The sequence below is a fragment of the Calonectris borealis genome, chromosome W, assembly GCF_964195595.1.
Source record: "Calonectris borealis chromosome W, bCalBor7.hap1.2, whole genome shotgun sequence".
Taxonomy (NCBI): Eukaryota; Metazoa; Chordata; class Aves; order Procellariiformes; family Procellariidae; genus Calonectris; species Calonectris borealis.
This window is the reverse complement of record NC_134351.1, coordinates 1,875,007-1,896,156: the sequence shown is the minus strand read 5'-3', so window position 1 is coordinate 1,896,156 and position 21,150 is coordinate 1,875,007. Positions and strand designations below refer to the sequence as shown.

General features: G+C 47.1%; 1 protein-coding gene across 26 annotated transcripts in view; it reads right to left on the bottom strand.

The window, feature by feature from the left end:
• The window catches only part of LOC142074887 (transcription factor 4), a 236,140-nt gene that overhangs the window by 30,572 nt on the left and 184,418 nt on the right, over positions 1–21,150 (bottom strand). For all 26 annotated transcript variants that reach the window (XM_075135834.1, XM_075135829.1, XM_075135827.1 and 23 more), the window contains 3 exons: positions 13,853–13,958; positions 11,356–11,489; positions 7,813–7,945 (listed from right to left, as the gene is read on the bottom strand). In XM_075135834.1, coding sequence (XP_074991935.1) covers positions 7,813–7,945; positions 11,356–11,489; positions 13,853–13,958 — 373 coding nt within the window. The remainder of the gene's footprint in view (positions 1–7,812; positions 7,946–11,355; positions 11,490–13,852; positions 13,959–21,150) is intronic.

Here is a 21,150-nt window from a genome sequence, read left to right as displayed (position 1 = left end):
TAAGAAATGCAGCCTCTTTACATTTAACCTGACTGCGTAACTCAGACGTTTCAGCATTTCCCCTACAGCAGACTCCTCTGGAAGGGCCTCAAGGACTATGGGTGTCCCAGATGCTGTTAGACAAACTTGTACAGTCTGGTTTGCTTTTGCCTACTCCTTTTTTTCCCCTTTTCTTAGTTAAACTTTTATTATTGTACACTTGAAAATGTGCTCATGTGCCAATCACAGCTTATTTGTGATCTCAGCTCAGTTTGAAATTAGGCATCAAGATGTATAAAGATATATAAAGAAATGCGAAGACAGATAGAACAGGCGGTGTCAGCTAGGGATACAACTTATCAGGGTAATTTAATGTTGTAAATCACAACCTAAAGGTTTGCGACTTGAATAATACCAGGCAGATGTCCAGAAATTCAGTTACTTCACTCTGAAGTGAACTGTGAATCTAAATGTAAATCATGCATTGTTTTTTCCTTTTTCTAAGTGACTCTAACTACATTATTCTAAAATTAAGTCCTACATTTGTCTGTCTGAAAGCTGGTTTCTCCTAATGAGACAAGCTATACCGGTCCTGCGGGAGAAGCAAATGCAGGGACCACAGTCTTGCTCCACGTGCTCTTAGAAACTTGACAGCGCCGAGCTGGGCCACGTATTATATTAGTCACCGCTAAGAACAAAGGAATTCTTCAGATATACAGAGTATTAAACTTCTCCTGAAAGACTTTGAAGACAAATTAATGCGGTAGGCCTGGAAAACATACAGGGAGAGCCTCGAGGACAGGCAGCAGTGTGCAAAGTTCCCTTTTGCAGAGAAGAGGAAGCTTCACTGGGAAAGGGATGCTTGAAAAGCAATACAGTCGAGGTTTGCAACACGGGGAAGGCAAGCTTGCACCATTATTCGTTGCTCTCCCCATATAAAAACTGAAAGCCACCCATTAAAACAAACCAAAAAAGGGTTTGTGTTTTTTTTTCACTAGTATCCAGTTCGATGGGGAAACTCATTGCTTTAAGGTATGCAAAGACCAAACATATAAATAGATTTAAAAAGAACTAGACAAATTCACGGAGAAGAACATCCATCGGGGCTACTGACCACCAGCCCCGGGCACCACCCCAGCTGGGGAAGGAGCCGAGCTGCAGGCTGCAAAGCCCCGAGGCAGAGGCGGAGGGAGGAGCGCGTCTGGGCTGAGGCTCCGTCCCAGCTGCCGGCCGCCCCACTTCCAGCGCTCCTGGGCTTGGGTCTCAGGGACAGAGGAGAAAATGGGCAAATGAGGCACTTTCTGCATGAAAGACTAAGTTAAACATAAGCAGACAGAGATCTTCTGAAAGGGTTCATGTCCCGAAAATAACTGGGATTACTTAAATACAGCTAACTTGTTAATGTATGTTTTTATTTCTTACATCACTAATGGTTTTAAATGTAAATTATTATTTGCTTTAGCTATCATTCTGGTAATGTAAGGGTCATGACTGAAACCTGCAGGTCTCTAAAGAAAACCCCATATTTGAAGGAAGAACAGAAAACTGAAGTCTTAAAAAGAAACACATCAAGGAGCATCTGCTGCAAGAGCCCAAAGATTTCGGGAGCAATGGGACAAAACTAACATCATCCTGGGACGGGGCACTACAGAAATAAGAACCAGACCTCAAACGCAGGAAAAGATAACCCAGGGTATCGCTACAGAGAAAGGTAATGTACAGTGCTGCTTTGCACTGCGAACGGCCATGGAATATAATCAACTGTTTCTATTAATACCGCACAGTTGTTGGTCCATCACTTTACCACCGGCTTCAATGAAACACTATTTAAATACAGTTGCTGACGCCCCAAAGGCTGAGCAGGGACAGGCTTAGCTGACAGCTTCGGTGTGCACTACAACTGTCAGGTTTAAACCATCGGGATAGTTATCCGAGCTCTGAAAAGCACCCAGAATGGAAGAAAATTTATATGAAAAGCAAGAACTACCTGGACTAGGCTGGGACATGCATCGTGAAGACAGATGCAGACCCCGCACCTCGTGCGCGAGCGGCTGGCGGGGAAGAGTTGCAGGGAAGAATCATAGGATCATAGAACTGTTTAGGTTGGAAAAGACCTTTAAGATCATCAAGTCCAACCATTAACTTAGCATTGACAAGTCCAGCGCTAAACCATGTCCCTAAGTGCCACATCTACCCATCTTTTAAATATCTCCAGGGATCGTGACTCAACCACTTCCCTGGGCAGCCTGTTCCAATGCTTGACGACCCTTTTGGTGAAGAAATTGAATAGTAATTTAATAAGGATTGCAGCCCAGCCCAGCTGGCATCAGATTCGTCATCCTGCACCGAAGAGCAACCTGATGAAATCCATGGATGTGCTCCCACAGCAGCCCTACAAATCTTCCCGGCAGGGGCATTTGCAAGGTAACCTGCGGCGAGTGCGCCAAACCCCGGCTGAACGAACTCTGAAATAACTTGAGGGTCACCACGGTAGGGTCTCAGACTCGCTCTTCACCTCTGGGTAAAACTGATCCTCAGATGGTTTTCAAGAAAAAATGTAGAATGCAGAAAGATATTGATCCTACCTAAACAAAAGGGCTTTCATCACATCCAGCAAGTGCTCCTCCACTTCCCTTCAGCTTTTGGAAGAAAACCATAAGATGTACGAGTTGAGCAAGATGGAGTATCTTAAGCAAATATTTAATGCAAGTTACATGTAAGACCAAAAAAATACTTTGAAAGAACTATTTTTAATGGCTTAAAAGTTAATATTAAAAGCTTTTTCAAGCCCATCGGAAATAAGGACAACAATGGAGAGTTGGTAGGACTTGCAAACAACCAAGATGCAACAGGAGAATTCAAGGAAAAAAAGGGTAATAGAAGAAATGCTAAACAGATTATTTTCATCTGCCTTGCCATGGGACAGATGATATTTTACAAGGAATTAGTCAGAAAAATTGGCTCCAACTGAAGCATCAATGTAAAGGCTTTAAAATAAATCAATAAAAAGAAAAATAAAAGAGGAGCCAAATGATGTTTCTAAGAGCTCTCAAGAAACTCGCACAAAATCGTCTAACTTCTAACCGCAGTGTAAAACCGACTGCTTAGACCAGCCTAGTGCTGAAGTAAAGAAGTTAGAAAATATTAAAAACCAATACTGAAAACGAAGTTCTGTGAATTCAAAGAGCCACCAGATTTTAAACCTGATTTCTCTATTAGGAAAGATAACAAAGAGCAACATCCGTATGGATAAATACACCCCATTGCAAAACCAACACTGCTTTTTTGGAGGAAAGCATGTCTTGCAAATCTAAATTCTTTCAAAACCATGATGAACACATTGATGCAGGAGATCCAGTAATATCACGCATTTGTACCCTCAGCTTTCAACAAAGCCACCTCCCGAAGGCTCTTAAAGAAACTAAACTGCCTTCAGATAACAGGGAAGTGAGGATATTCTTGCAGATTAAGAACTGATTAAGAGAGAGACTACAAGAGCAGGAATCAATAGTTAGCTTTATAAGGGAGGAGTATTACCAGCAAATCCCCAGTTGTGCAGTTCTGTACTGTTCAACATACTCATACATGGCCTGGAAAAGACGTGGCATACGCCGAGGTTGCGACGTGTGGCAAGATCCTGATTCAGGAAAATAACATCTAATGTTATGTGTAAAGAGCAGCTCTTGTAACACTAACTTGCTGGGCAATAAATGCCATACATGCACAAGAAACGCCAGGCAACAAACACGGGGGAAAAAAGCCTTATGCTATAAACACACACAAGCAGGCTCTCCGTTACCTAACAGGCAGTCCAGAAAGAGGAGAAAACCTAGAGCTACAGTGACTAATTAGCTGACAACCTGAGCTGATGGTTAAGCAGCAGAACCAGCCCCTCGCTGCCCCCCAAGAAAACCCCAATAATGAGCAAGGACTGGGCAAAGAGCAGAGACAACCCAGAAGCCCATTATGTCCCACTATGAATTCACGACACACCTCTGTTTTGGATACGGAGCAAAGATCTGGCAAGTCCATCAAGAAAGAGCATCAAGGTCTACAGAACAGAAGAAGTGAAGAGAAGTCAGAAAAAGCAGAGGGTGGTTCATTTAGAGGACGAACTCAATAAATGTGGATTCTCCAGCTTGGAAAAGGGATCACCACAGTGGGGTATGACGCAGGCTACATAAGCCCAAACAACAGGGCAGAAAGGCTATCATCTGTGCTTAGGGCAACATGAGATGGAGGGAGGACTACATCGGGTCTTGAGGGAGCAGAGTCAAAATGAAAGAGGAGGAGCACCATTTCACAAACGTAAGTGTAACGTCACTGTGCCAGGCCAAGCCTCCAGGAAAGGCTGGGTCACTTCGTGGAGAAGAATGAACTCAAGCTTCCTAAATACTCACCCAGTACTGGAACGACTGGGAAAATATCATATATGCTTGCTTTGCTTTTATATTCCTCCTAGGGAAATGCTTAGAGTCTTTGCTGGAGACAGGACTGTCGCATAGATGAGCTTTGGGTCTGTACAAGGACAGATGTTTTCAAGTTCTTATGCAAAACACTGAACAACCTGGCGCAAGGAACGCCATGAAACTCCCCCAAATCTGGAAGGGCACAGTTTATCCAAGTCTGCAATGGGCTTTAATTGAATGAAGTAGCCAAATCCAGACTTCAAGAAAGGTTGCAAGTAATTAATTGATGGTGGACAAAGGTTTGAGGTTAAGACCAAGGGACCACTCAATGAAACTTCCAGGAAAAGAAATCAAAACAGGTAAGTGAAGTCCATATCCACACAGCAGGTAGCGAGCCTGCAGGCAGGGGAAGCCATGCAAGCAGACAGCTTCAGCAGGTTCAAAGGGGATTAGACAACTGCGTGGGCAACAGGTCCATAAATAGGTGCTTGAAGAACCAGGCAGGGATGTCCCCTCCAACCTCACTAAGATGACAGCCCTGGGTGCTGGGGCAGTACGAAGGGCAGGAGCTGCAGAAATGGCCAGGATCATGTTTTGCCACTGAACTCTAAGCGAGATGGACCACCCGTCTGAAGCAGTACGGCATTTCTTACCTACCTATGCTAGCCTTCATCTCCTCAAACTGCCCTAAATGCATTTATTATTAGAGAATACAACTCCGCACACGTGAGCCTGAACGCTGGCTTGCCCACTTGAGAAGGCAGGTCTCCACTGACACGAAGCATCAGCAAATTTTGGCATGATGCAGAAGACAAAGATAACTTGGGAACAGGACTGTAAAAGAGGACTTGAAAATGCACCGCAAAAGCTGTCGCTTTTACTTGTGAGCTATTCCCCCACTCACAAGACTATTAATGTACTGAAGACATCGTGAAAGACTGCAACCTTTTGATGGATTGATTCTAACTCTGTTGAAGAGCGTGTTTATTGTTACAGTTAATCTCCTAAAACTTTCTCAGCATGTTTCTGCGAAGAACAATTCTGCACTGGAAGGCAATGGGACAGAATGATGAAGTACAGCCTTTTCACATCCTTCTGGTGGGATTCTGATTGTAAATCTTAGATTATTGAATAAACTTCCAGGAATCTGTATCTCAGCGAGTATAATTATATCTAGCAAAGCATCTAGTGTAACCGATAGGCTGGAGCCTTCTACTAGAGAATTCCAGCCAGACTTTTTATAGTTTAAATTCTAGTACAAACTCACGCTGTTCTGATGGAATAGGGCTTTCTGAAACAGCAGACTGGAAATTATGTTTCTATGTTAAGAAGAGTGGAAAAACTTGCACCATCTCAGTATTCACAGCTGATGATCTTCCCAAATTATGAGGAAGTGACATTGCTGGATAAAAGTCATATTCTTCTTATACTGCGCGACAGTTCACCACCCTCCTGTAACTGGAAGCTTAACATTCTTGTAAAATATACAGTGCAGTATTATGTGACTGCTCTGGTAATAAAATTACTGTGAAACCAGTGCCTCAAGGGGAAATGCACATAATGTTTCTCCTGGAAAAGCTGCATGTCACAGTGCATAATGTCATACAAACAACATGTCATTAGAAGTGAAAGCAGCAAGCGGGATTAATACATGCATCAGATGGATACGATAGACTCGTACAGCATATGCTAAAGGCGCTCTATCTCAATAACTGGTTGCTTAAACACTGCACTGCTTCAGACCTTTGAAAATAAAAAGCCAACGCTTAGCATAAAATTAACCACCGCCAATGCGGTCCTGTAGTCCCTTGAAGGGATTCTCTCCCTGCTGCACGACCATCGGGAACGCAGCCCACCTGCTCGAGCCCTGCTCGCTGTGGCCAGTGTCCCCAGGCAGGGATGGCACGGCGGGGCTACGGCAACGCGCTCCCCGGTCACCTCGCCCGGGGACCGGGATGGAAGCGCATCAGCTCCCGGCTGGACCAGCTCCAGCGGCTTTCTTGGGAAAATCAGGGAAAAGACAGTGCGTGCCCAGACTTCAGGGGAGGTTCAGAGGAGGAGAATAGGACTTGCATCGAGATCCAAGAAATACTTTTGCAGCCCTCGGTTCAGACATAGCTCAACAGTACTACTTGCTGAATATTTACAGCTGCTAAAAAAATCTGAATCTTTGTATTGTTGCTCTTCTGATTCACACACTGGGTTTTTCAGGAGATGAATCCAGATGAAAATCTGGATGCATTTTTTACATGGGAAATTTAAGCACTTTTCTGGGTGGCTCCCAGAGGCGCAGGGGCAGGAGACTGCATTCACACTCCTACCTGTTATGTCCCTCTGCAAGATTTTCCATCCCTGAATGTTACCTGTAAGGTTTCTGCATAACTGGTGTAAAGACGGGTGAGTTAAATTTGACTCTATTACACTTATTTTGAGGGAGAAAGAGAGAGTGATTTTCCTATGTCACGCGCACAGAAGCAGCAATATGTTGTAAAGGAAGAACTCTCAATGGAATGGCAAGATTGAGCACAGAAATGCTATCCTGAAATGGGATACATTTTTCTCAGACAGTGACAAATTAAGAAGAGACTGTATTTAGTTTCTTCTTTGTTCAGAGACCCTGAAAAATATGATGCCCATGTGTTAATGTTTGAACCCACCCTCCATTCTTACTGCATTAGTCCTGCTCGCAGTCATTCAATACAGAATCACGTGTGTAATCCGAAACATGTGTCCAGCGATGTGTTCCCTATTTACCAATTATTTAATTAGCTTTATTTGCTCTTTGAGATACAGGCAAAGCAATATTTTTTTATTTCCTGTATTTAAGTATGAACCGGTATTTGCCAAATATTTAAGTACACAGAGGCAGGCTCTTAATTTACAGAGTCACTCTCAGCAACGTCAGAGGCGGCTCTCTCCCTTATAGGGACACGCCGCCATCGCCGCTTCCCCCCACCACGTGGAAACCTAGCAAAGAACTGAAGGGGATGAACGTCGTGATACACAAGTATCACCTCACACGGCACTGCAGGCAATTAAATCACTAAAGACAATAAAATCAGACTTCAAAATGAGCGGGATCAGGCACTTAGCAGGTGCAATGTCTTCCATACAAACTTTGGAGCAAAGCGCTTTGCTGTAATGATATTTAACTCACAAAAAGAAGTAGTAGTAGTGAAATGCATAAGCAAAGAAGGCAAAGGTCAACTCTGATGTACTTATTTCCATGAAATTCTTGCTATCTCTCTGCACCTGCTGAACCAAGAAGCTAGTCCTTCCGCACACTGGGATATACCATCAAATAACCCTCCGCCTTGATTTCAGCCCTTCGGCGCTAGCACGGTGCACTGAAGCAGATGCGAGTGGAGACAGGAGGGAAAGGGGGAGCCTCGGGCGGCAGCCGCAGTGCCCGACCCCAACTCACCCATGATACTGTCCGTCCCGTTGGCAGGGGGTGTGCAAGAGGACGCGCTGTAATGATTTGTGCCACTGCGGTGGAAGGTGGACATCGGAGGAAGACTGGAATTGATGTCTGCTGAGGAGTGTGATGGGTAGCTCTGTGGCAAAAAGGATAAAAAAAAGGAAATATTTTAACTATTGAGAACACGGAAGGCAGCAGGCTGCTCACTGCCCGTCCCAAGTGCTGCCGTACTTCACCCAACCGAGAAAAGCAGAATGCTGCCCTAAGACTAAGCAGGGAGCGTATTTTTCTACCCTAGCTTGACATCTTCTGGAGGAGACATAGCATACACCTATCTGATATGGATAAATATCCATCAGTTATCCTCATAACTGATGATGGTACCATAGAGGTGTAATGAGAAGAAATTAAGGAAGAAACGTTAGGTGATGTACCAAGCAAACCTTTCCGACAGCGACAGCTATTGGCTGGAGGAGAAGCCTTCCAAGGGAAGTGGCAGAAACCCCACACTGCTTTTGGCATCAAAACCAAGATCTGACTACAAGATGTGTGTGGCTGGTATTACAAAACATGCCATAAGGAAAACCACCCGCACCCCAGGTAATCAACTGGATCGATTTTCCCTGCCATTGCAGTGCCTGTGCGACAGACAATCGAAAATGCGACAGATCAAGTTCTCCAAACAAGTGTGGGACAAGCGTCTGGACAGCACACAGAAGACTTTTGTAGCTATATGGCTGGATCCACACAAACCTTCCTCACTGTGACACAACACTGCTGTGGTCAAATGTTTTGCTGAATTTGCATTACTATAAACCTGGCTTACATTAGTGCCGTTTGTCACTGTTGAACAGTCTTTTCTTGACCAGTGTAAGACACTGTGTGCAGACAGGTCCTAGAACATGCCCAGCTTTTCTCTCTATCACAGCATTGCCCCCAGCAGGGAAGTCGTCCTGCAGAAGACCTCTAGGTTTTGGAGACTCTGGTACAAAGCCTCCTCAGAAACAGGGGTAGCTGGAGACGCACGGCAGTCCCTGGCCCAGGATCACGGCACTGACGTTAGTGCCAGATCATCTCTGTGCCCTCTGCCTCCCTGGGTGGTGCAGAGTAAGCTGGCTGAAAACATCCTTCCCTTCATTTGTACTATTTAATTACTTTCACAGGATTTCTTGTAATTAAGTGCCAAGTAACTGAATACTTGAAAGTTACCTCAAAGAATGTAAACAACATAGCCCAAACCTATTTTTCTTATCCATGGAAAAATGACCATCAACTGTGACTGAGGTCTGAGTAACATTTTCAGGCTTTGACTCATTATAAACCACTCCAGGACTTCAGCCCCAAACCCGACTGGCTGGAATGGCACAGCTGAACAGCATTTCTCATGTGATGGAGAAACGAGGAGTGCTTAGGTCAACGGTCTGAACACGAGTGACTCCATCTCCCCTGCTAAACGGCTGTTCCACAACACGTATCCAAGTGCTGGTTTGGGATTTTCTCATTTCACGGGGGGAGACGTCAAACCACTATTGCCAAACACTTTAGGAAAAACATGGGATCTGAATATAGCTTAGTGGAGAACTGTCCTCTGTATTCAGTGCATCTGTTTAGAAAATCACCGATATGCCTAGAAAGTAAAAATAATAAACAACAGCTCTTCTTTCTTTCTTTTGCTATACGTATTTTCTCTACAGGTCACTGAGAAGTTAAGGACCTTTGCAGGGAACTGAACTGAAATCACTCAAACTTTCCTCGACAAGCTGACCACTCATGGATGCTCTAGCTGACCACAAACTGCTGACCTCCCACTGATGCTCCAGCCGAAATTACACAGTTTATTTAAAGTATCACTGCCTGCCTTCTGTCCCAGTGCCACCTGAAATATAGAAGGCTCTGCCAGTCCATACATAATAAATGATTAATATGAGCATCATCAGCACTGAACACCTGCAACTCAAACTGGTATCAGTGGTCCTCACCACCTCTGAAATTCAGGATAAATATAATAATACCCACATAGAAAAACATTTTGGGGAGTTTAGGTGGAATATCCCTACCTATTTACATTGCAGAAATATTTTAACCCTTCATAAAACCCCTACATGATACAAAACCAAGAAATTCAGAATCAAGGTAAACTAAAATATTTAAATATTAAATACAAAAATGTTTGCAGACTTGCCCCATGAAGGCATTCAGCTGTCTTACCTCTACCCTGAGCTGATATCATGAAAAGCCACCTAATTCTGATGAATGAGTACCAGTGTAGATAACAAATTAGATTAAATTGGGTTTTAAAAGTTATGCTCAATTTTTATTATATATGCTTGTCACTTCAGAGCAACGTTAAGTTTGCTTAGTCCTTAATTACGCCTTTTATAAGGACATGATTAAGCAGTTTTTGAGGCAATTTCTTTTGCTTTTGACTTCCTATTAATTTTACATAGCAGTGTGCTAACCTCATTAAATGTGAGACTTTAAAGATTTGTTTTGCAAATTAATTTTCAGTTTGCAAGAGTGAGTTTAATTATTCTTATTCCCCAAAAGATGGTTCTGCAAGACTTTACAGCAACGGACTCATTCCTCCCTTAAAACCAGTACTCCTCATTACTCTTCCCTTTTAATGGTCTTCAAGAATGAAAAGTAGAGGTACAGAACAGAAAAACATTACTTGTGATGTTTCACACATTTTGAGAAAAATTACTTCACTTTAGCTGTTTAAAAACAAAACAAGCCCAAAAAAACTGAATTGATGCAATCCAGTGTTATTTCTACGTAATCAATTCAGTCGTGATATTAGGTGAATATCCTCTAAGATGTACTCAGACCAGATTTAATTCCAATTTTATTCTATTCCAATACAATAGATGGAATCGGTCCCAGCAACTTCCTCCTGCGAGAGATCAGGATGTACCGGAGAAAATAAAAAAACTCCCTTTTTTAAAGCAGAAAATTGATGCTAGATAGTTATCTGTAAACTCAGACCAGCAAAGGACACTGGCTGCCATAAATGATAAACACCAAAAAGCACAGGCGTTGCAGCTCATCGGCAGGCTGGCGGCCACAAGACAAGCGGAGGGTACAAACATGGGCTCAACCCTCTTCTCGCGACCTCGGCTGAAGGAACAGCCTGAGTGACCTTTTTTTTCCCCCTCTTTTCCCTTCCCAGTCGCACTAGGAGAGTCTGTACAGAGGTGGTGATCTTCAGTGGACACACGTACCGCACGCAGGGTGAAGCTGTGGCAGGAGCTAACCGCCGCCCTCCCGAAGGCAGAGGCAGCCACCTCCGCTCCCGAGAGCTTCCCAGGCTGCGCTGCCCTCCAGCTTCAACCTTTCCTTCCCTCAGCAGAGCCTGAATAAAAATCTCTACGGCAAAGCTTTCTGAGATTTCTCGTTTTTGCAGAGTTGGGAACTCACAACGGCGCGCGGAGAACGTTTTAGCGGCGCAACTTGAAGACGTGTCCGTGCCGCGAGCGGGTCGCTGCGACGTGCCGCCCGCCGCAAGCCGTGCCCCCCCGCCGTGCAACCCCCGCGCCCGCGCCTTACCAAGCGGTCGTGCGGGTGCAGGCTGCAGTAGCTGCTGGACTGGGGGATGTGAGAAGAGTTGCCCAGCATGCCCCCGTACCCGGGCTGGTTCATCCCGCTGGAGGAGCTCCACGGGTCGCTGCTGTGATGGCCATCTGTAACACAGGAGGGGAACACCGCTGGCCGACGGCTTTGTGCCTCTGCAAACTCCATCCTAACGACCCTAACGGGGCACAGGGCTACGCCGCTTTCGCATAAAGCCATGTACTTCAATAAAAATGAAGCTGGACTGAGCAACGGTGAATATTCGTGTCATCCCTCAATGCTTCATTACAATCACATCACTTCGGCTCGAAAGTTTCCTGCTGCTTTATTCCTGCTCTGGTACCATAAACTCAAGTACATAAACTCCGTTATAACAAATTTCATCAGAGACAAAAGTCTGAACATTGAAACGAAATACACTGAAGCCTACAGAATGAGGATGGGCTAACGAGCTTTGGAGAGGCCTCGACTTGGTAAATGGATCAGACAATTCCTGAACTTTGAATGTTCCCACATCCAGAAAATTTTCTGAGATGTTTGTTGTTGCTTTTTTTTGTTTGTTTAAAAAGAGAGTAGCACCACTTGTATGGTTTCTCCTTTTAGGGATTTCACAGCGTGTCTCTCTGCATCTCCTAAGCACAGCGTTCATCCTTCAGGCCAGTTCACTGCCGAGGTACAATGTGCACTGAAGAGTATAAAAAGGGCTCCCCAAATTTTGTTAAGTAAAATAGTTGGTTGCGTATTTTGCATTTAACTAGACATGCTGAAATGGAATTATAATAATGCAGTGAAATGTATTTTCTACTGGAAGAATGCCAATGCGTTAACAAGAAAAAGAAAAAAAAGGTAACTTTTCATCATGATCAGCAGACCTGAAAGACGGGCATGTGGGCTGGAAAAGTTGTCGGCTTTTTCAAACTACAGGAATTGGTCTAATAAAAAATTATTATGTCTCACCTACAGCCCTGCCTTATTTATACACTTCAAACACCCCGGCAGCAGCAGCACTTCCAGCATCACCTTCCCATGGCTGTTTGAACAGTCATTTAACTGAGATTTATGTCTTCACTGCAAATCTGCGAGAAGATATCATTTAAAACCGCAGAATGGCTAGGAACTACAAAGGGTAAATATTTGATATCATTAGAAGTCTATTAATCCCCAGCTTTATAACTCCATAGGAGTTTCATAGCAGGTTGCTCTTTGGGCGGTATTTATTCATGTTTTAAGCCAAGAGCACCGCTTTCTTTTCAGTCATGGTCTATACTTCCCACTGCTCGGGAAATGGTCCAGATGCAGATCCCCCACCACAGGAGGTGACCAAGGGGGTCAAGTGCTTTGAACGATGTCCTCTTCCCTCCCACGAGGACCCACCAGGGCTGGTGGAGGACCAGCAGAACCCCTGCTCGCAGCGCTTGAGCCCCGGACCAGGGACAGGAGGGCCCAGCGGTCCTTCCCGCCCGCATCCCTGCCGGTCCTGCCTGCCGCTGCTCCTCCGCAGGTGGCCAGCTCGTCCTCACGCAGCAGCTGCCTAACGGAAACCCAGACAGGCGCATCCTCGAATGAAGGGCCGGAGACGGGGCAGAGCTCCGCAGGAGATGGCCCGGTCACCCTGAGACAGGGAGCTGAGCCATCCCCGGGGACGCTGCGCAGCGCCCATGACCTTCAGGTGGTGGGGACACAAAAGTGGGTCGTTGCTTTTTTTTTCCTAAGGGTGGGAATCAGAAAGTGTATATACATGTGTACAGAATAAAAACCAATCCCTTGCCCTGCAAATACTTTAGCCTAGCAGTCCTGCTGAATTAAACAGATTTACTTACCCTTTACTTAGCCTAAAGCAGAGTATATGTAGAAGTGTTTAAAAGCTAATTATTTTGGCAAAAGATGAGTACTCAAATTGTGTGTGGATCTTCCCAAACCCTAGGAATCTTATTTACTAAGTTATACTGAGTTTCATTGTACTTGCACGTAATCGTTGCGAGAAATACAACACGGTAGCAGTGAGTACATGAAAACTATTAACCCATCCTCAAATGAGAGAAACGGCTTCACTGTAAAAAGGTTGCTCTAGTTCCATACGCACGCAAACAGACATACTTGTAGCACTGCACACTTTACATAAGACAAAATCTTTCTCATTAACATAAAACAACAATGCACAAAGTACATGCACAAATTTATGTGCATTTAGTATATACATAATATATGTGTGCATGCACACGCTGGAAAAAAATGCTTCAAGAACCTCAGATGACAAGAAGCTGGCAAGTTATTCATTATGCTGCTTCGCTGCAGGATCAAAACAAGATGTGCAGAGGCATAATGGTCAAACGAAGACGTACAGGTCTTCATTTTAATGGTAATGTTACAGACCACGAGATGATATTCCAGTGTGTCTCGACTACGTATAAACCAAAATACAAACACAGAAAATGTATGCAAAATAGATTTCCTTTTGAAAGCCGCGTCTTACCTTGCATGAAGAAGGAGCTAGGAAAAGTGCTGGCTGCTGGTTTTGAGGATGGATAACCTGGTGAATCCCTATTGTAGTCGGCAGTGCTTGCTGACGGGGCATAAACCTAAGGAAAAAAGACTAATTTAGTATGCCTTTAGCAGGAAGCAGGAAAGAAATATTGAGTTTTTACCTTGCTCAGTATAAATCAGTTCACAACACCACATAACTCTTCTCTCAGAACACAAAAACCTCAGTAGATGTGTGACTGGAAAATAAATTTTAAGCTTCAAAAGAAACTCCAGCCTGACATTTTCCAGCTTTAAACAAGGATATTTGCAAGGTATTTGTCAAACTATGTATTTCTGTAAATAAAATGAACAAACAGATGTACATATGTTCTTCCTAGAGCATTACGGAGCTTAAAATAAACAGGAACTTGAAACAATGCTGATTTTCTTGTATGAAAGCGTACAGACTTCACCCACTTAAGAACAAAACTGAGAACACTGCAAGGAAGTAAAAAACTTTATTTCCCAAACTAAAAAAAAATGAAATTTATAAAAACAGCATTATCAAGAACACTGAAAATTACAAACATATCTTGGGATATTAAATTCCCATGGATCAAGCTCTTTCCAGAGAAGCTTGAAAGGACTATTAAAAACCTGGATCTACGCAAGACCACCAACACAGCATGTGTACACATCAGGGGAAAAACTCCTCCTTTCTTAGGACTTATTGTATTTGTCTGTGCAATAAACTTAGTACGTGTGCCAAAACACTCATTTACTTATATTTGTTTACTGATACACCAGAGCTTTCTCCAACTTGCCTTTTAGAAAATATCGGTTGTATTTCTTGCTTCAGTTTAGTTCAACCAGGACAGCATTTAAAAACAAAACACAACCAAAAAAATCCCCCAAAACCAGTCTGGGCTGATAAGCGTAATTTATTATTTACAGTGCAATTTATTCCCTCTGCCTATATGCTCTCTATATTCCTCCGCGCTTTGTTTCTGCGCTGGAGGTGCCTCTCTCCAGATGGTCAGGAAGACTGAAGCACTGTCATCTCCTTGATGAAAATGGATACCTTCCTGCCTCCATTTTGAAGCAGGCAGCAGATCACAAAATTGGCAGAGCGCCTGCTCCGACGTTCGCAGGTCACAGCGAAAGGGAAGAGAAATCCACCAGCGACGCACGGCCGCCGGCACGGCTGGGAAGAGCGCCCGGCCCTCCTCTGCCGGCATCCCCCAGCCCGGGCAGTGGGAGCAAAGGTCTCATCAAAAAAACCCACCCAAAAAACAAAACCCAGGGAGCAAAAGGCCGAGGGCTGCGGGATGCTGAGTAACTTCCCCGCACGCCGCGGGGCCCCCGAGCCCAAGAGAGGAGCAGGGCGGTGGGATGGAGGCAGGCAGCCCGGCACCGCAGCCAGGCGGTACAGCAGCTCCCCTGGCTTTGTGAGCCTGAACGCCACCCGCGCAGACAGGGCCAAGAGCAGCTCGGTGTCCGGGACAAGCCCGACGTTACAAATCAAAGCAAAAGTCTTTTTTTAGTACGGCGCCTTACGCCTCAGTCGAGACCGACGTGGGTTTGGGGCGCTCAGCGCGGGGCATCAGGAGAAGGAGAAATGCCCCACGGCCTGTGGTGCAGCAGCCAGCCCCAGGAAAGCCCGACGACTACTGGGACGGCAGGGCAGGAGACAACGCAACTCTGCACCCAACCGGCCAAGCCAACCCACAGCGAAGCCAGCAGCCTGCGCCGCTGAGCGGGAGACAGCCGCAATTGCTGCCACCTGCCATGACACCGGTACCGTAGGAGTGACCTTCCTACCCCCGCGTCAGCATTTAACCGGATTAAAGGTACAAATACGTACCACGTAACAGCCAGACCCTGCGGCCCGCCGGCACGAGGGCGGGCAGGGCTGGCCCTGGCCAGGCAGGGGCACCCAGCTCTTGGGCGCGCTGTGCCGTGCCGGGCTGAGACTTTGGAGCAGGGCTGCCATGTGCTGTCGCCGGGCACCGCCGTCCCAGCCTCCACCGTGACAGTGAGGGACTGGGGGGTCCTGGCACCCCAGGATCAGTCCCTGCACCCCTCTGTCAGGACAAGCACCAGCTGCTCTAATACCAGCATCTTCAGCACCGCTGTTTTCAGATCAGCTCTCCTTTTAGGGTGCTGAGTGCTGCAGAAAGCGAGCTGGCGCGGGACGTTAGCGATGGTTTCAACTGGGGCCGGGGGAAACCTCAGCCCCTCTGCACCTTGCAAAGAGGAGTGCTGTGATTCAGCTAAGGGAGGGGAAGTTGGGGACACAGGCAAGAGGCTTTTTGAAAATCCTGAGAGATGGGGAGAAGGAGAGCTGTGCAAGGCAACCGTCAGCCCAAACCTCCGCTCTCTGGTCAGCAGGAGGGTAAGGGGATGCCTCTCCCAAACACCCCTTCCCAACCCTGCCCTCTCCCACTGCTGCTCCCGCACCGGCTTCAAACACGCTTCATACAAGTTCTGCAGTTATCAGAGAACAACCCTACAGAAATTGCAGAGGTTTTCAGAACAGATCTGAATGCCAGATTTAATGCTGAAAGATTAAAGATGGACAGGTAGGGAAAAAAAGGGGCGCTTGAACATACGCAGTGCCCAGACAGAGAAGAAGCGAGCGCACAGGTTGGAAAGCAGCGAGGACGTCTAAGGCGGCACGCTGGCTACGCCGGTGCGTTAATACAACATGCGTCAGGCACTTCTTGCACTTCCAAACAAAGCGGCGTGCGTGCTGATGGCAGAGCAGCGGCACTGCTCTGACACCTCTGACAGAGGCGTAATGGGCGCCTTTAAAAAACAGCTTTGCCGCGCCACAGTATTTAATGTACAGCGATTTCTCTATTCTGCTATACCATGATACACTGAACAGCTCAGGGCCTTTCACTCGGCGCGCGCCGCTGCCTGGCACAGGGTTTTCTCTCTGGGCTGCACCCACAGAGCGGGGAGGGTCTCCTGGGAAGGGCGGTGCCTGCCCCGCCCCTCCAGCACCGCCCCTCCACCCAGAGGTGACCATGCCTTGCTCTTGTCCAAGTAGATCCCAGCTGTCCCCTACTTGCTGCGCTCGAGGCTTGCATAAAAGTTTGATGTGCATTTCAGAGGAAGAACAGTCAGCGCTGTGTGTTCTTAGCTTGTACAGTGGCAAGGTCAGAGCCAGCTACAGCTCTCTTCCCTTGCGCTGGCTTGACAGGTATCCCAAAAGTGCCCTGACTGCCGGGGAGGTTTCCCAAGGGACAGGTGAACACCTAGCAGGTGACCTCATCAGCGAGGCAATGATTCCAGCGCATCCCAACCACCGCGCGGTAAGCGCGGCTACCCGGGAAAAATGAGATGAAGAAAGGCTCACTCCCGCTATTTTAGGAGCGATTGCCACCTCTCCCTCCCCTGCCCCAGGGCAGGGACGGTCCCTTCTCGCCCACCTCTCCCCGCACAGCCAGCCCTCCTGCTCACGACGACACACATTCACCGCAACCTAACGCCAGGTTTTTCCTACGTTCCTGCAGCCATGCAGCCCAACTGCTCCCAGACATGACTCCAGCTCAACAAAAATTACGCCCGGAAAGGGCCCCCTCCCACCGACGGAAATTTGGCTTTGCACCTCAGCTTTCTGCAGTACCTGCAGAGCGTGAGTTATGAAGGTCTAACAGCTCCCCGTACGCACTGTAACGAAAACGAGTACGGATTTTACGCCTCTTGCTGACTTATTCCCTAATTTATGAGTTTGCTTCGCTTCGTTGCTTGTTGTCAGACCGAACCGTAAAGCTGCGGGGTCGGAGTCTCCAGGAGGGAGCCTGAGCTGCAACTGCCCCCGCGCCAGCGCTGCTCGCCACGCCGACGGGGCTCAGCAGGAACACACTTCAGACATAACCAAAACCGGCACAGCCACCACTTGGGTGAATTTACAGAAACCATTGCGGCGGGCGGCGCTGGCTGGGGATGCCCGTGCAGGGGCAGGGCGCTGCCCGCGGGTCTCACCTGCCCGCAGCTGCGATCCATCCCCCCCGTTAGCGGTGGGAGAGGCACGCCAACATAAGGCAGCAATTCGGGCTGGGTCGAACACTTTTGGTGACTTTTCTACTGCTCTTAGCAGTTGTATGAAATGTTGAATGAAGGCTTTGGCACGTGCCAGCCCGGGCTCTCCGGGGCACGCAGCTCAGCTTGGAGGTCGAGAAGGGAAGGAAAGCAAAGCATCAGGAGGAGCAGGGGAGGGCGGCCGGAGGCTGGCGGTCATGAAATGACGGGAAAAATAGCCAAAATAAATGCCAGCTTACAAAGTGTCATGTAACTGGGTGTAACTCTTCCTCGCTAAAGACAGATACTTGATTTATTCTTCTGTTGGTTTTACAGCTGAATTTTCACACAGTGAAAGCCACCGGGCTGAAGCAAATTAACTCATTTTGCTGTGACAGACTCAGTCACAGAAAGAATTTGAGGAGATATAGGGTAGCTTTCTAAAAAAATTTTCTATTTCCTAAAGAAGTATCACTCTTTCAACATAAATATTCATTATTTTCAGATTTTTATCACAGTGGGACTCTCATGTTATCACGACATTAGCTAAGAGCACGCATGGAAATTCCTCTCATGATAAAATGTGCAGAAGTCTCCAGATTTGTTTCCCTCTGTATCATCGGGACTGCAGTGTTTTCAACAGGCAATAAAGAGAGCGTAGGAGATGATTAACTGGATGAACAATATTCTGACTGGCCCCTGTTTTTTTGTCATTCTTCCACAAAGCAGTGTTTAAAAAAAGCAAGAAGTGTATTATTTAATCACATTAATAATCTGTCCAAAAATGTTTGCCAGACAGTTTTACAAAGAAGGAATTGCACCGATAACCCCATTTAAGCAGAGACATAAATTATCATGAGTAAGTGTTGATAAAGAAAACAACCCAATAACTTGATCCAGAATAGCGAAAGTAAAACGGGTTAAATTTATGGCATGGTAAAAATGGTAATATGCTGTCTACAAAAAGGCAAAAGACAGTAAACCGCAGATGTGTACAAGTGACTTTCTGATTTGACAGAAAATATATTATAGATTTAAAGATGTTAATATTCTTAAAAGAGAGCCTGAATTTAGAAAATCACTCTGACTCATGCTGGGAGGTTTGAAGAGATGATGAATAATGATCTGGGAAAAACACGCCATTCTGTAATATGACATGATGAAAAAATTATCACATTGTTGCCATTTTTGGGAGCCTGCCTGCAAGTTCCAAACACCTTTTCTTCTTCAATTCTTCCGGAAAGCTCGCTGTCCTGGGAGCACGTTTCCAACATCTTTCATTTTTCAGTATCAAGAGACTTGGTTCGCAGAGCTGCCGATGCCGCAGGCGCTGCCCCGAGGCCTCCGGCCAAGCCGAGCCGAGCATCCCTGGATGCTCGCGGGCCGGATGGACCACGCGCTTGCTCTCTGCCCACGGCGCCGCGCTCGAGCGTTGGGGATCCGGAGCCTATCAAATAAGGGATAAACGGCCTTGGAAACGCCTATTAGTAAGTCATAATACTAGCTACCGAGTGAACTGGAGGTGTGCTGGCTGGTGCTGGCAGGGGCTGGGGGGGAAGAAACCCCAGCTCCACGGGTCAGGGATGCGGTCGCCCCTCGCAGACATCACCCGCGGGGATGTGTGTCCTTGCCGAGTGCCGGGAGATGCCTCCCGCACCGCGGCACTGCGGGGCGGGCCGTCCCCCCCCCCACCGCGGGCTCTCTCCATCAGGCTGGCTGGGGGCAGCTGGCTGCAGGTGTTTGCAAACCCAGCCCCAGCAAGGAGATGCGAGAGATTTTGTCTTTTCCCCTTCCGTCTTGGCTCTTCTCCTCGACTCCCTCCGCCTCCCCTCCGCTCTCAGGCACTGGCTATCCCATTGCCAGAAGATTTCAAATTTCCCCTCAAATTGAAATGCGTCTCCATTTTCCTGCTCTCGAGATGCTCTGTGCAAGGCAGGCCGGACGAGAGGGCACCCCTCCGGTGGCCGCGTCGGTGCAATGGGGCTGGGGCAGCCCCATCCCGGCCATCACACGCAAGGTGAAATTAGGGAAAATCTATTACCTGGCACGTATGGCACAAATGTAAAGCACAGGCTGTAAAACACAATCGTGACTGCGAGCAGCATATTTCCGTATACGGAGCAATCCACTTAAATAGGTACCCGCTATAAGGAAACATTTGTGAAGAGAATAAACCCATCAATCAGCAGTCCAGAGACTTTAAAATACATGGTGAAACTCCTTTAAAATTAAGATCTCAAAGAGAACATTTATTAAATTATAAGTGCATTACCAAATGGCACAGCGTACTGGCTATCAGAGCTGTCAGGAGGAATAAACCTGCTCGCTGGAACAAGCTGCTCCGCATTAGCAGATATCAGCTTCGCACAGAGGGGAGAACTCTTTTAGGTACCTGACCAAGCAGGCAGTGCTCGTCGCAGGACTCCCTCCGAGCCTGCGGCACCGGCCATGCGATGCCGCCTCTTCCCACCAACCTCCGCCTCGGTGGTACCTCTTGGCTGCTGCTAACTGGGCCGAACACGCGCGAGCCAAGGAGCGACCGCTGCCACCTGCGCTCCCGGGTATTACAACTTTCTTGGTCACCACCTGATCGCACTCCGAGGACGGGGCTGCTCCCAGGCCAGGCTGCTCGCTGCCCCTGCAGCCCGGGAGCTCCCCACCCACGCCGGGCTGAACGGGAGGCCCCGCAGACGGGTGCGGGCCGAGGACGGCACTGGGCAGCAGCAGGGTCCCCAGCCAGAGCACGCAGAGGGAAACGCTCTCACCAGCAACACTAAAAATTAAGTATTTTTTTTTTTTAAAAAAAAAAAGTCACTATTCCTTCCTTTAGAATCACCTGAGGGACACACTCAGCTGCTGCCCTCACTCCTCTCAGCTCTGCCAGGCTAGGGTTGAATTTCCCCAGCTTTTAGTTTAAAAAGAAAAAAAAAAAAAAATTCTGTACTTTAATATGCGCGAGGAGCAGACCCCCCTTTCCGTGGGCTGACCTGTTCCAGGTTTCCAGCAGAAGGGCACTTTTCAAGCCGCAGGTCCCTAATTTCGGCCACATGTTGCTGCGGGTGAGCGGGGGGAGAGGAAGAGGAGCGGGGCGCGGGGGCGGCGGGCGCTGATGAAAAGAGCAGCCCCGCCAATGAAGCACATTACCAGCCCGGCCTGGAAGGGGCCGGAAGGAAAACCCACCCACCTCACCCTGCGTTTATTCTATCAACCTGCAATTGCAGCAATCAAAACCAGATGTCGGCTCTTCCAGATCTTTCTCACAGGACAAACACGCGAAAG